Here is a 14,765-nt window from a genome sequence, read left to right as displayed (position 1 = left end):
GGAGACGCAGAGGAATTGCAGGCAGCGAGCTCAGGCAATGGCTAAGATATGGCTAAGGCCAGTCCTGGCAAATAATAATTCTGACCAGCAACGCCCCCAATTTGTCAATTTGGAATGGAATGCAAATACATGGCAAGGCAAGGCATGCAATTATGCCACAAGTCTGTGTGTGTAAGAGACTGCAACATATACATAGAAATTCAAGCCTCAAGGACTCTTCCAGCAAGAGGACTGTTTTGTCCCTACTTGAAGCTTAGCAGTGAGGGCATAAAAGGTGTACTCATGCCAGTGCAGGGAAGAGCCATGTTTGATTAGGTTAGGTGGCCTTTCATATTCAGCTGATTTTATCTTGGCTTAGAAGCCAAGTAAAAGAGCTGAGTAAATGCTACTGACAGTGATCACACAAACTCTCCATCACTTTATAGCAACTGAGACGTGATTGTTCTCATGAGCAGCCTAGCCCAGGCTGCCTGTTGGCCAGGAAAATGAGTCCCAGCCTCTGTTGATCCACGCTGCTCCCAGCAGCACAGGTTGTGTCGGCACGCACTGAAGCAACTAACATTGATCATCTAGGGGAAGGTAGGTTGAACCCTGCATTCCCACCCAACCACCCGCCCACGCAGTCGTGTGAAATAGCCCCATTGTTTTGTTCCAACCTGAATGGTGCTTCTTTGTGAAATCTCTCTCTGAATTTGTGCTGCTCCACATCAAACACAGCACATTTCTTGCGAAGAACTGTGACTTCATTTGCCTGCAATGGAGCCACATGATGCTTCACAGTTATTGCCAGCTTCTTCACATTGCTCCACTTTTCTGGCAGCTCCTGGAAGCAAAGTGTGACAAAGCAAAAAATAAGATGCTAGCAGAGAGTCGTTTCCCATTTATTTAACATGCATCCATCCTGCTTGTGTATAGTTTCCATGCTGGAGAAACACATGAGATTGGCTGCAGCAACAGCAGGGCACTAAAAATGATTTTGCCAGGATACAATTGGCACCATTCTCCCTTACTAAGAAGATGTTTTAATTATATACTGTCCCTTCCACCCTCCACTGATTTGAAAATAAACATATCATGTGTCAGCAACCACGAGGATTATTTTAGCTCTTTAGGAAGAAGCAGATAATTTTTTTCCATTGTCTTAAGTCCTGAAGTGCCACCACTCTGTTCCCTATATACACCACAATCAAAGCGTCAGAATCTCAGCCTTCATAAAAGTTAGAATGCTGAGAGCCGGAAAGAGGCTTTTAGAGAAAAATAATGGATAGGAATAAAATATTGAACCTCTTTTAAAATTCAGCACTTTGTCTACAAATGAAAAAAAAGTTATCTCAAGAAAGGCTTAAATAATACAGTATAATTACTATTGATGCTATTGCTACGAATATTTATACACCACTTTTCAACTAAAGTTTTCAAAGTGGTTTGCATACTGGAATGCTGACAAAATCAAGCACTCCAGCCACAGTCATGGGCTTAACATAACATGTTGGCCCTGAGATGTCTGTTTTAAGTTTTACATCTGTCCTCATATTTGTATATTCGTCAAATGTTTTTACCAACCTCTAGCTGCCTGTAGACTTCTTCTGGCAATTCTTGCCCATAGAGCTTCAGCAGTTCAATTGCTTGTTTCAAGGGCTCAAACATTTCATCGGTGCTGGTTTGTCTGTCTTTAACCGCCATCAGGTGACCCATAACTTCCACCAAACCATCATAATCTCCTTTCTCCACTGTGTTGTTCAACCCTATCTCTGCAATTTTTATGAACTCTTCAAGGTCAGTCAAACTAAAGAAAGAGCAGAAAGAGCAGGGAAAACTTTGAGAACTTTGAGTACTGGCTGACTAATCAGGTTCAAAATAAATAAGTGAAAAACGAAAAATCTAGACCTGTCTCCTTCCTATGAGCAAGGGGCCCCAATTTGACCATGCAAATTATAGGAGCAAGTATTCCACAAAGTAAAAGGTAAAGTGTGCCATTGAGTCGGTGTCAACTCCTGGTGCCCACAGAGCCCTGTGGTTGTCTTTGGTAGAATACAAGAGGTGTTTGCCATTGCCATCTCCTGTGCAGTATGAGATGATGCCTTTCAGCATCTTCCTATATCGCTGCTGTCCAATATAGATATTTCCCATGGTCTAGGAAACATACCAGCAGAGATTTGAACCAGCAACCTCTGGCTTGCTAGTCAAGATATTTCCCTGCTGTGCCATTAGGTGGCTATTAGCAAAGTACCTGTACCTGAATGCAAAAAGACAAATAGGATTATCTAAAATTACAGCCTGGCATCACATTCTTAGCTAACACACCCAAACGAGCAATTTGCCCAGTGCAAACAGTACTCTTCTCACTGATAACAAAATTCATTTTTGACATGTGAGTAAAGACTGCAAATCTTCAATGATTCAACAAGTCAATTTTCATTTTTAATTTATGTGTATGTATGCATAATGCTTTTGCTGGTATTAGAGTACCATGATGAAATAAAGTTTCACTTCTCTGTTTTCCTAATTTCTTCCTGAAACTGTCAGTACTGCAGGCATTCTCGCATTCTTCATCCTGACTATTCTGAATTTCATTGGCTGTAATCTGGAGGGGCATCTAGAAACACCCAAATGCCCCTCTGGATCACAGTCGCCATGAACTGCAAAGCATGAATTCACAACACAGATGTGATTAAGGTACAAGTGCACAATAACTGTAATGACACAGAACAGAAGAGGGCTTTGAATGTCTTGCCTTTTTAGCTTGAAAAATTATAGTATAGGAATTCTTCAATCAAAAATGGTGTGTTGGAATTCACTAGTGACTCATGAGGGCCTTGGGAATGGGTCTCAAGGATTGCAGCAATTAGTATTAATATCACAGTATAGTGGCTGTAGCTGCAATCCTATGCCCGCTTACCTGGGAGTAAGCATCAATGAACACAGTGGGACTTCCTGCTGAATAAGCATGCTTAGAATTGCACTGTGAGTTGTGAACCAGAGAAAACCACGATTCAAATAGCGCCACTCCCCCCACACTCTTGTCCAAATTTGGAACTGGCTGTGCAGGCTTCCTTCCTGCATGGACAGTCTGAACAGCCAATCATGGCTGGAGGGAGGAGCAGCTTCCTCCCTCCACTCTGGCTACAGTAAATGCTGCCTGCAGTTCCAAATATGAATGACACACAGGCAGTGTGGAACCTTGGTTTGGAGAGATGATACTCACTACAACCTGAGGGTTCAAATTAGAGTTATAGAAGTGAAACCTAGGGCTGGTTGGCATGTGGAACTGGAGTTGCAAGCATTCGGACAACACGGTGAGGAAACCTCTGCCCCCTAAAACTCCAGTTCCGTGTTACATATGAATGCAGCCAAAATCTCAATCTTAGCCCACCATCTGGAATATGGGGATAATACTACCACTAACTTCCCTTACAGAGTAAGTAGAAGGATTACTGAGGCAATGTATGTGTGAAGTACTTTGAACATTCTAAAATGCTAAGTGTTGTATTTATTATCATTGTTGATAAAACAGAAAAACCCAACGCCCAATTAATATGACCAGACTGGTGGATTTTGAATGTAGGTTAAGAGGACCCACACATGTGCTGAAGCAGTCACATAAATGCTGAAACAACATTCATCATATTGCTATAATGCTGCCAAAAAGTAGGTTAAGCAACGACATGATAAATGTAGGTCGAATTATGACATGGGCACACACTAAAGCCCTGCACAGATCAGTTGAAGCTATATTCAGCATTCACACAATTCACACAATTGCTTCAACATATGCCAAATACTGCATGAGCTGTCTCAACCCATATCCCCCCTCTCCCTCTCGTACACACACACATACTTGTGTGAATTGAGCCTGTATGGGTGGAGAGTGAATTCAAGTCTGAGCTGGGAAGAAAGACCAAAAAAACACTTCTCTAAGTAATCTTATGTCTTCATTGATGGTGTATCCCCCAAGACAGAGTTGCACAATGTTTTACAATTCTAAGGAATCACTCTTACATTTTTATTTAAAAGGGGATTAGACAAATTCATGGAGGACAGGTCTATTGGGTGTTTGCCATGGAAGCTAAATAGGACCCTTCAGGTGCAGAGGAAGCATGCCTCTGAAGACCAGTTGTTCAGGGGAAGGGGAATTAGTGGGGAGAGCTGTTGCCACCATGTTCTACTTGTGGACTCCTCAAAGGTGTTTGGCGGGCCACTGTGGGAAAGAGGATGATGTACCTTTGGTTGAATTGAACAGGTCTCCTTTTTAATACAAGAAGCATGAATTAATTACTCTTGCTAACATCCTTCCAAAGCCCTGTAGGAAACCATCACTCTTTATCTGTTTTTAGTATTGAACAAACAATATAAATAATTTATCTGACAAAATGTAGCCTCCCTCTGTTCAGAAAGAAATGTCAGAAGTTCCCTCTTTTCACAATTTTATTTGATATTCAAATTTATTCAAAAGGATTTTTAGCTTTATGGATTATTTGCAAACATTTCTTGAGAGTATCTGATAGTCTAGCTGGATTTTCCTTAGAACTGGTTATGTGTAAGTCATGAAGGACTGATTCCATGTGTTAAACAGATAAGCAGTAATGACATTAAATACTCCCAATGTTGACTTAAAATTTCTCCTTTTTTGTACACTCTGTCAATTTTGATTTGAAATGTCATGACTAATTGTTACTGCAAAGCTAAAATCCATTGTTTGTGATTTAATCAACACCATCAACAGGACTATGATGGTCTTATGATGGTCTTATGAGCCCCTGGTGGCACAGTGGTAAAACTGCCGCCCTGTAACCAGAAGGTTACAAGTTCGATCCTGACCAGGGGCTCAAGGTTGATTCAGGGTAAAATGAAGGACACTTTACTTATTACATTTCAGAGTTATGCCTGCACCCCAGCATCTGAAAACATGTGAAAACAAAACATAAAAATTAGGATAGATTAATCTAGCTTCAAGAGAAGATCACTACAGAAACCTTTAAAGATGCATTTCTGGATATCAAACATCTTTTTTCCCCAGAGACATAAAAACATAAGAACAGCCCTACTGGATCAGGCCCAAGGTCCATCTAGTCCAGCATCCTGTTTCACACAGTGGCCCCACCAAATGCCGATGGAAGCCACAGGCAGGAGTTGAGGGCATGTCCTCTCTCCTGCTGTTACTCCCCTGCAACTGGTACTCAGAGGCATCCTGCCTTTGAGGCTGGAGGTGGCCTTTAGCCCTCCAACTAGTAGCCGCTGATAGATCTCTCCTCCATGAAGTTATTCAAACCCCACTTTAAGCCATCCAGCTTATTGGCTGTCACCACATCTCATGACAGAGAATTCCACAAGTTGATTATGTGTTGTGTGAAAAGGTACTTCTGTTTGTTGGTCCTAGATTTCCTGGGCAATCAATTTCATGGGATGACCCCTGGTTCTAGTTTATGTGAGACGAATTTCTCTCTATCCACTTTCTCCACTCCATACATGATTTTATAGACCTCTATCATGTCTCCCTGCAGTCGTCTTTTTTCTAAACTAGTACTAGTAGCCGATGATAGACCTCTCCTCCATGAAGTTATCCAAACCCCTCTTGAAGCCATCCAGGTTGTTGGCTGTCACAACATCTTGTGGCAGAGTTGATTATGTGTTGTGTGAAAAAGTACTTCCGTTCGTTGGTCCTAGATTTCCTGGCGATCAACTACATGGGATGACCCCTGGTTCTAGTGTTATGTGAGAGGGAGAAGAATTTCTCTCTGTCCATTTTCTCCACACCACGCATGATTTTATAGACCTCTATCATATCTCCCCGCAGTTGTCGTTTTTCTAAACTAAAATGCCCTAGGTGTTGTAGCCTTGCCTCATAAGAAAGGTGCTCTAGGCCCCTGATCATCTTGGTTGCCCTCTTCGGCACCTTTTCCAGTTCTACAATGTCCTTTTTTAGATGTGACCAGAATTGTACGCAGTACTCCAGGTGTGGCCGCACCATAGTTTTGTATAAGGACATTATGATATTAGCCGTTTTATTTTCAATCCCCTTCTTAATTATCTCTGGCATGGAATTGGCCTTTTTCACAGCTGCCGCACACTGAGTCAACACATTCAATGACAAATGCATCTGTATTGGTTCTCACACTATATTGCCATAGAATTTTAGTGTGGGTCTCTTTTGATAAGTTATCCTACTTTTAGAGTTGGAAAGGAATGATAAGAGACAAAAATTTGGAATGTTTTAAAGAAGATTGGGAACTATTTTTGCTTTACTTAAAGAATCATTTTTCCAATATGGACTTTTCAGTAAGGTTTGAAATATAGTAATAACTGCAGGTTGGGTTGGGTAAAATCGAGTAGCATTGCGAGTATGTATGTTTTGAATTATTATAGCAACAGTTTATACGTATAGTTATTGTGAACTGCACAGATAGGCAAGCGGGAAGTTAATAATTACTTATGTAGAATTAGATGAATGTAATTTGAAATGTAAAAGCTATTGTAAAAACCAAGAAAATTGAAAATGGGGGGGGATAGAGTTGGAAAGGAATGATTCATATAGGTCAAAATCCCTGCCCCAAATTGGGAGGTTACCTGACCTAAAGCATCCCCATTCATATTTTATTAATTATTAATTAGTATTAGTATATATACACACAGATATCAGAAATGATTCGAGGTAGTCTAGCAATGGGATCAATAAAATAAATATATATCAGTAAAACCAACATCAAACAATTAATACTTCACCAGCAGAGAGTAAACACCTGTCAGGCCTAAAAATGTACTTCATATGAGCTGCATGAAAGCCTGTTGAAATAGGATGATAATTTTCCCCATGACAGAAAAGACTGATAAAGAGGGAACCAGTTGAATCTCCCAGAGAAAAGAGTGCCACAGGGCAGGGGCCTGCACTGAGAAGACCTTCTCTCATGCATGACCACCAGATGGATTGACCGAGCTGACATACACAAGAGGGCCTCCCTAAATGATCTAATGGTGTGTGCAGTTTAATAATCAGCACCTTGAATCATGGGGGAAACAAACTGGTAATTTGTGCAGCTGAAAGAGCATTGATGTAATTTGCTCAGAGAGCCCTGTACCCATCAGGATTCTTGCAGCTGCATTCTGGACCAGCTGAAGTTTCTGGAGAGTCTTCAAGAGCAGTCCCATTACTATAAAATGGCTGCCCTGTCTTGATGAGCAGTCACTTTGCAGTAATCCAGCCAAGATTTAACAAGGGCTTGAATCAACATGGCCAGATCTAGTTTGGCCCAAAGGGCCAAATGGCACAGAAAAAAATGGGCAAAATGCCCACAAAAATAGGTGCAGTTGAAGCTGGGCAAAAGCGGGCTATGGAGACACCTCAATATCCAATTGTAACTCAGGAGAACTCCCCTCCCAAGTTGCAAACCTAATCCTTCATGGGGAGTGCAACAAGCCCATCCAGAAGAGGCTGACATTTCTCCTGACCAGAGCCAGATTTAATTTCAGTTTGTCCACATCCAACCCTTCACTGACTCTAAACACCAGTTCAGAATATTCACCACTTCTCAGCGAGGGATGGCATCAATGTCTACCCAAGTATTTCTTGAAATGTTTTATGGAAGCATATCTCTGTATACTAAGTACCTTCTTCTTGGCCTAAATTAAGCTATTCTTCCCATTGAGCAATTCTTCCTAATATTTAATAAAATCGCCCCTGACCTGTAGTTAAAATGAGAGTTTCTAGTCCTATACTCTGTGTGTAACCACCTGTTTCCCATGCTTTGGGCCAAACTAGACATAATGGGACAGATATGTATATTTTATGTACTTATTTGCTCCATTAACCTATAAAACAGGGGTGAGGGATCTATTCTTCACATGAAAAGCTGCAAAACCCATCCCTCCCCGACTGACTTCACTGGATTCTATTGCTTTAAGCAATTTTCTCTTGGCCTATTTCCAGTATTGGAGCTGGGTTGGAGGAAAGTGTAACATAGTGCAGTGAGGAGAGATGAGTTTTGCTGCTTTTCATCCGCACGTTAGATGTAGACACAAGGATGGCTGCTCTGTCACATCTCATTTACATATAGGGAAACTGTCAACATATCTTCCTTCCTTCTTTTCTACAGGCTAAACACATTCAGTTTCTTCATCCTCTCCATTTAGGATGTGCTTCCCTTACCCTTGATCATCTCTGTAACCCTGTTTGAAGCCTTTCCAACCTGTCATCATCTTTATTGAACTATGTTGCCAAGAGCTGAACACACTATTCCTAAAACAATCGCTTGAACAGAGCAATACTATTGCTTTTCAAGCATCTTTGGAAAATAAGTATGACTCATGAGAAGCCACCCACTTTTAAGAAAGATAAGTGGGAAATTGCTTTGCTCGCTTGACCAAACTGAAGCCATTTTGTTAGCTTGATGCTAGAACTGTATGAGCAAAAATGATTTGCAAGAAAAAGACAACCAGCTTAGCTGGCAGGCAGAAAATAGCTAAGCTTGGGGTTTCAGCTAGAAACAGATTACAGGAAAACGTCTATGGAGATTTGAATAATGCTTTAGCAGACAATGATGGCAGCTATGCTTTGCAGTACTTTGCACGACCCTGTCTGTAGCAATCTGATCATGCAGGAGGAATATGGTTTTGTCACTGTAACTTCCTTGTTTTAATATATCCATGCAATTGTCCAGCTAACTGACTGAAATGTTTAAGTAACTTGAAACAATTATGTAATTTCCTCTTTTGACAAGCTAAGACTGTGTTCTGTACTTTGCAAGAGGTCTTTGGTGTCTGATCAGGTCTGTGACCTGCATGGGCTCTCTCTGACCCATTTTCAGCTGAAACTGTGTTTTATCAATAAAGCAGTACTTGGATTCTAATAAACTCAGCGTGAAGACTACGTTTTCTTCCACAGATACACACAAAAGTTATCCTAAGGCACAAGGAGAGTCACCACCAGTTTGTTAGGCATTATACAGCATGATGGGAACTAAGCAGATGGGAACATGACAGCTCCAAGAGAAAACCAAGCATGGCAGAGATGCCATATGACAGACATTTTAGAAGAAAAGTGCTTGGTAACTAATGACAAGAATGCACAATGCAGCCCAGACATCTTTCATCTCAGAATCACATCCAAGCTTTTGACTGCATTTCATAGCTCATATAAAGCCTCGGGACATTATAAGCATGCAAGAGAGGAACACTGATACCTGTGAGTCACATGATCAATCAAGTGCTGCTTGAACATGAAGCTCCACCTTTTGATTATACCCAAAAGAGATGTTTTGAAGGGATGGGCATCAACTTTCATCCAGCTGCCAAATACACTGACTGGCTCCAGATGGCTCACTTCTTCATAGATCTTCTCATAAGAGTCTATCTGTTCTTTGAATTGCTGCAGAGTGGGAGGGGTCTCCGGGACCCCATCCTCAGCATGGGCCTCAATCTCCTCTGCAGTGAGGACATGACTATACAACAGGAACTGGCGCATGAATTCTTTCCTGTCATCCACATAGAGATAGGAGTAGTGGTCAAAGGAACTGCGGTAGTCACAACAGAGGGACATCATCTTCTGGATACGATCCATGAGGGTCTGGCGCATGTCAGCAAGGTCAGCCATCTCCTCCATATCAGCCTGAAGTGGATAGAAATACAAGGTTGTGCTAATGAGCAAGACAGAATGCACTCAGGCATGGGGAAAGACAGTGGTTGATTAAGGGCAAGACCTGGTAATGGGAGAAAGTGCTGTGGCCTGCGAGTCTAGGCATCAGGGAGGATATCCGGTATATATCATTGACAAGAGCCTCAACCATATCATAGAAACCATCACTGGCACCAGCATCCAAAGAGGGACGGAATATCATCTCAGGAACAGATAGATCCAGCTGCACTCTGAAGAGTGGAGCAAGGCCTGCCTTAGCATCTGCAACAGCAACAACAACAACAACAACAACAAATATTTATATACTGCTTTTCAGCAAAAGTTTCCAAAGTGGTTTACACAGAGAAATAAAAAAATACATTTTAGGATCCCTGTCCCTAAAGAAACAAGATAGACACCAGCAACAGTCACTGGAGGTGGATAGGGCCAGCTGCTCTCCCCCTGCTAAATAAAGAGAATCACCACATTACAAAGGTGCCTCTTTGCCCAGCTGGCAAGGGCAAGAGAGGAAAGGAGGTGATTGTGCTTTAGGCAGTTCTTAACAGCTCCTCCAGTGTCAATCATTGGTTAATATACAGTATTACGAACAGATGACACCAAGTTTAGCACAATTACAGTGAGAGATGTATATTTTGGCTTAATCTTTGCCTATATCAAAATAAATTAATATACAGAGGAAGCAAAGCAGTTTTTACAGGACAGATCTCCTATTACCTTTGTTCAGTGGCCACACACTATAGTATGTCCAGATTAAAGACTGAATTTCCATCACACACACACACACACACACACACACACACACACCCTTCTGCTGTCCCCACCATAAACAAACACCCACCAAGAACAATGAAAAAGTAGTTTGAGGAAGGACAAGTTCACTGCTAGGCACTCACCAGTGTTTTCCAAAAGGTACTTAAGTGAACATTCAATGGCATTAAAGAATCCATCCAGAATTATATCATCCACATGCTCCAAATAAGCTTTCCAAACATCAGAAACTGAATCTGCTGCAAACAGTTTTAGGTTTTCCTAGGAATTAAAAAAAAATCATAGTCAAGGGCAGGTGAACTACATGTGTCGCAGCACTAACAAAAGGTCTGATGGTTCTGTCAGCTCATATAGCTGTGGACACAGGACAGTTCTGTATAGAAGATGTAGTTTACCAGGTCACAGAAGTAAACCAACACAGCAAGCTGACTTTCTTTTCTTCTCACTATTTAATGTTGTAGATTGGGAGGGCTAAACAGGAACTCCCTGGAAATTCAATATGAAAACTTTATAAAATGGCAGCTCCCCAGGAAGCAGGGAGGAGGGAGACTATATGGGGGAGAATGAGCCCTAAAAAAAGAAACAAAAACCAGAGATCTTCACATTAATTTGGCAAAACAAACACATTCTCTGCAATGTAGCTTGCACCAATAGCAAATTTGCAGGATGAAACTTGACAGAAGATAAAGAACATATGACCTCAAGCCAAGTCAGACTACTAACTCAGTACTGCTTTCCTTGCAGCAATTCTCCAGTGTCTCAGGCAGGGGGATCTTTCACGGTCCTGTAACCAGAGACCCTTTAAGTGAAGATGCTAGGGACTGAACCTAGGACCTTCTACATGAAAAGGATGTGCTGTTCTACCATAGAACAATGAGTCCTCCTGGACAAACAAATCCTTGGCCATCTTGTACATTTTATCTCAGCTGGATAGCAGACTCAAATTGCTGCATCCATAATCCTGAAGATAAATTTAGTATTGGCTTTGAGAACAGGCAGCAGTGAATGTTTTTGTGCACATTTCAAAAGGACAAAGCCCTAAAAGCTTTAGGTGGGAATTTAAAGATGTAGGTAGATGGCTTTTACTCCTGTGCATTACACACTCACACTGTACGTCCTACTGAACAGCAAGGAGGGCCAGGCTTTCCCCAGAGGCTGCTGCCCGAGAGGAAACCTGAAAGGCCTCCAGACCAACAGGTACGTAGCTGCATACTGCCTTCTGCTGCTTGCTGCTCTTCTTTGCCTAAGTGGAGCACCCAAGATATTTCAAAAGGCAAGTTTTGGTTCAGTCCTGAGACATCTGGAAGTCTGTACTTTTTCCAATTGTCTCTCGTGACAGAAGACAGCCTACAAGCTGAGACAGATTTCACTGTGCAGTGCTACAGTGCCAAGAACTGAAAAACTACATGCAACGCTCAGGTGGTACACACCACTCTTGTCCTGCCCTCATAGGATCCCAGGATGTATTTGTGACTGCAGCCTGAGAAACACATCAAAGAGACATCTTGTTCTCTCTTCTGTTGACTAAACTGAGCAGACTAGAGAAGAAATTGAACTATACACAAACCTTGAAATAAACATGGAATGGAATGCCACTCCACACCACACTGCAAGCTGTTGGTGGGGTGGGGCTTGTGCCCGGGCATGATAGGACAGGGCAGACACTCCTCCCTGCCTCGTGCCTTTGGGCAGGTGGAACCAATCAGGGGCCTGGATCAGAACCTCTTTTTCACAGAGCTGGCTCCCTCCTCTTCAGCACAATACGGCTGGAGCTCAATGGAGACAGACATGTTGGGAGCAGACCAATCGCTTTTAAGCGGCTTCAGCATCCTTGGACGGAATCGGCCACCAGCAGCTGCAGCAGCAGTCTCATCCTTGTTTTTCACTGCGTTTCGGGGGCTGCAGCCACTTCTTGGGGTCCCCGCATTGCAGCAGTGAAGGAGGAGACCCTGAGGCGGCCCCTTCAGGCCTTGGGTGGTTTGGGCCCATCAGGCTGGGTGCTTGCTGGGAGTGGGCAGCTGGGTCGCGGGGCTCAAGCAGAGCTACAAGGCGAGGTCTCATGGAGTGACATCATTGCTTGACGGGGAGTTTGGGGTGTAGGAGGCACTTAACTCCCTCCGTTTGACTGCAGAGCGGTTTCGCGATCCTTGGGGACTTTCTGCTTTTACATAGATTCCCTGCAGCTTGTGGGGGGGCAGTTGGAATTTGGTGGGCTGAGAGTGTGTGTTAGAAGTGGATTGCCTGGGGAACACTTTAGGACTTTTCTTTATGCCAGCTTGGACAGACAGTCCATTGGTTGCCATTTGAGGGGTTGCCTGATAGTTGGCCTGTTTTGCTTGATTATTTTAAAGAGCAGTTACCAGTAAAGGGCCAGCATGCTTCCTAAGAAAAATGTGCCTAAAGGGGAAGGTCAAGGGGGAAAACAAGGGCAAGGCACCTGCCCCCAAATGGCCAGGCCGCCCTGTTCCAGTCCCCATGGAGCCCTCCAAGTCCTCTGAAGACGAAGGAGATTTGGCCTTGGCCACTATGCTGTCCAGAATTAAGACTTTAGAAAAGCAATGGCAGAAGGGGCCTCTGCAAGGTGAGCCATCCAAACAGAAACAGAAACATGAGACCAAGTTTAAATTCAAGTCTGCTTTGTTTAAGGAGATGAAAGCTCGCCTGGCAACACTGGAGGCACCCGAGGATGGGGCGGCTCCTGAACCAGCACAACCTCCACCAGTGGAAGATGCCAGTCCGAATGCACCAAACAAGGATGTGGGCCCTTCTGGTGAATATTTGCCTTGGGGTGTCCATGCACTATGGTGGGGCCAGGCCTTGGGGGTTTGGGGCTACCCACCTTACACACAACCTGGGTGGTCGGTGTAGACTCCACAGGCTCCTAGTTTTACCTTGCTTCAAGTACCGACTGTGCCAAGCAAGGTGGCTGAGCCTGATAAGAAACAATTATTCCCATGGGAGGTGAAGTGGCAGGATACTGGGGTGTCAGATACCAAAGAGGGGGCTGTAGCAGAGGCTGAAGGCGTTAGCAAGGCCAGTCAGTCTGAGACACAATCCACCCCAGCGGAACACTAGCCTTATGGGGATATTTCCATGCCACTGGGGGACCACCTTTTGTCAGCCACCAAGGAGAAGATCTGGCGCAATGAATATGTGGATTTATTTTCATTGCTATATAGGGAGCAGGAGACAAAGGAGACGGGCAGGTCAGTGTGCAAAGAACATGAAGCGCTGAAGAAAAAGCCGGTGGACCATAACTGGTCCAACTGGCTGGCCGGGCATCTGTTTAACTTTAGGATTGTCTTGCAGAAATAGCCCTGGCAGGGTGCGTCCATGGTTAAGTACATGGACATTATTTATCATGCATTCAGCGAGTTTAGTGGGCCCGCCTAGGCTCACTATGACGTGTCATTTAGCATGTGATTGGCTCTTAACTCGGTGGGCATAACACGGTGGGCATAACACTGGCCGTGAGCAGCAACTGCCTCAGAAGACAGGCAACCAAGGGGGTGGTGGGGTGGCCAAAGGGCCCCTGCCCATTTAAGACTCAGGTTTTGTTGGCTTTTCTCAAACATTATCCCGAAAGGGAAGGTGCAATTTATTTGGCAGGTGGGTTCTGCTTTGGGTTTAGAATTCCCTTTTAGGGCATTGGCTCCCCCTTTTTCACACAAAAAATTGAGGTTGGTTTTAGGTTTGGAACATGTTATGTGCGCTAAGATTGCCAAGGTAGTGGCTGAGGGTAGAGTGCTGGGTCCCTTTTTGGGCTCCCCACCCCTAATTTTAGGGTTTCCCACTTGGGGGTGGTGCCCACAAAGGCCCCTGGGGAATTTAGACTGATCCACCATTTGTCTTACCCCAGGGCATCTCAGTCAACAAAGCCATTTTGCAGGAGCTCTGCTTGGTACGATACACCTCGTCCGATGATGTAAGGATGGTTCAGCTGCTGGGGAAGGGAGCACTCATGGGCAAGTGCAACATTGTCAGCTTTTCACCTTCTTCTGGTCCACCCCACTGATTTTGAGTTGTTAGGCTTCCAGTTTGAGGGCTGCTATTACATGGACCAGGCCCTGCCCATGGGTTGTTCCGTCTCCTGTGAGGCCTTTGCGTGTTTCAGCACCTTCCTGGTGTGTCGTAGCTCGCTCCAGACACCTTAGCATAGTTCTTAAGATATTTTTTTTATTTGCAGGCCCTCCCGATTCACCCCTCTGTGGCCACCTCATGACTATTTTCAGTGCCATTTCAGCTGAGTTGGGGGTGCCCCATGCATACGAAACGACTGAGGGCCCAGCTCCGGTCTTGTCATTTTTAGGTACTGAGTTGGATTCCAACGCAGGGCTCTGCAGGCTACCAGCTAAAAAATTGGAGAATATGG

At 43.7% G+C, this 14,765-nt stretch overlaps 1 protein-coding gene across 5 annotated transcripts in view; it reads right to left on the bottom strand.

Annotated features, from left to right (window-relative positions):
• The window catches only part of DNAH9 (dynein axonemal heavy chain 9), a 330,190-nt gene that overhangs the window by 255,537 nt on the left and 59,888 nt on the right, over nucleotides 1-14,765 (bottom strand). For all 5 annotated transcript variants that reach the window (XM_053297116.1, XM_053297118.1, XM_053297119.1 and 2 more), the window contains exons 16-20: nucleotides 10,519-10,654; nucleotides 9,690-9,886; nucleotides 9,174-9,598; nucleotides 1,564-1,786; nucleotides 657-823 (exon numbers count right to left, since the gene is read on the bottom strand). In XM_053297116.1, the coding sequence (XP_053153091.1) occupies nucleotides 657-823; nucleotides 1,564-1,786; nucleotides 9,174-9,598; nucleotides 9,690-9,886; nucleotides 10,519-10,654 (1,148 nt within the window). The remainder of the gene's footprint in view (nucleotides 1-656; nucleotides 824-1,563; nucleotides 1,787-9,173; nucleotides 9,599-9,689; nucleotides 9,887-10,518; nucleotides 10,655-14,765) is intronic.

Source organism: Hemicordylus capensis, chromosome 2 (genome assembly GCF_027244095.1).
Source record: "Hemicordylus capensis ecotype Gifberg chromosome 2, rHemCap1.1.pri, whole genome shotgun sequence".
Classification (NCBI taxonomy): domain Eukaryota; kingdom Metazoa; phylum Chordata; class Lepidosauria; order Squamata; family Cordylidae; genus Hemicordylus; species Hemicordylus capensis.
Note: the sequence above shows the minus strand (reverse complement) of the source record. Positions and strands in the feature narration are given on the sequence as shown.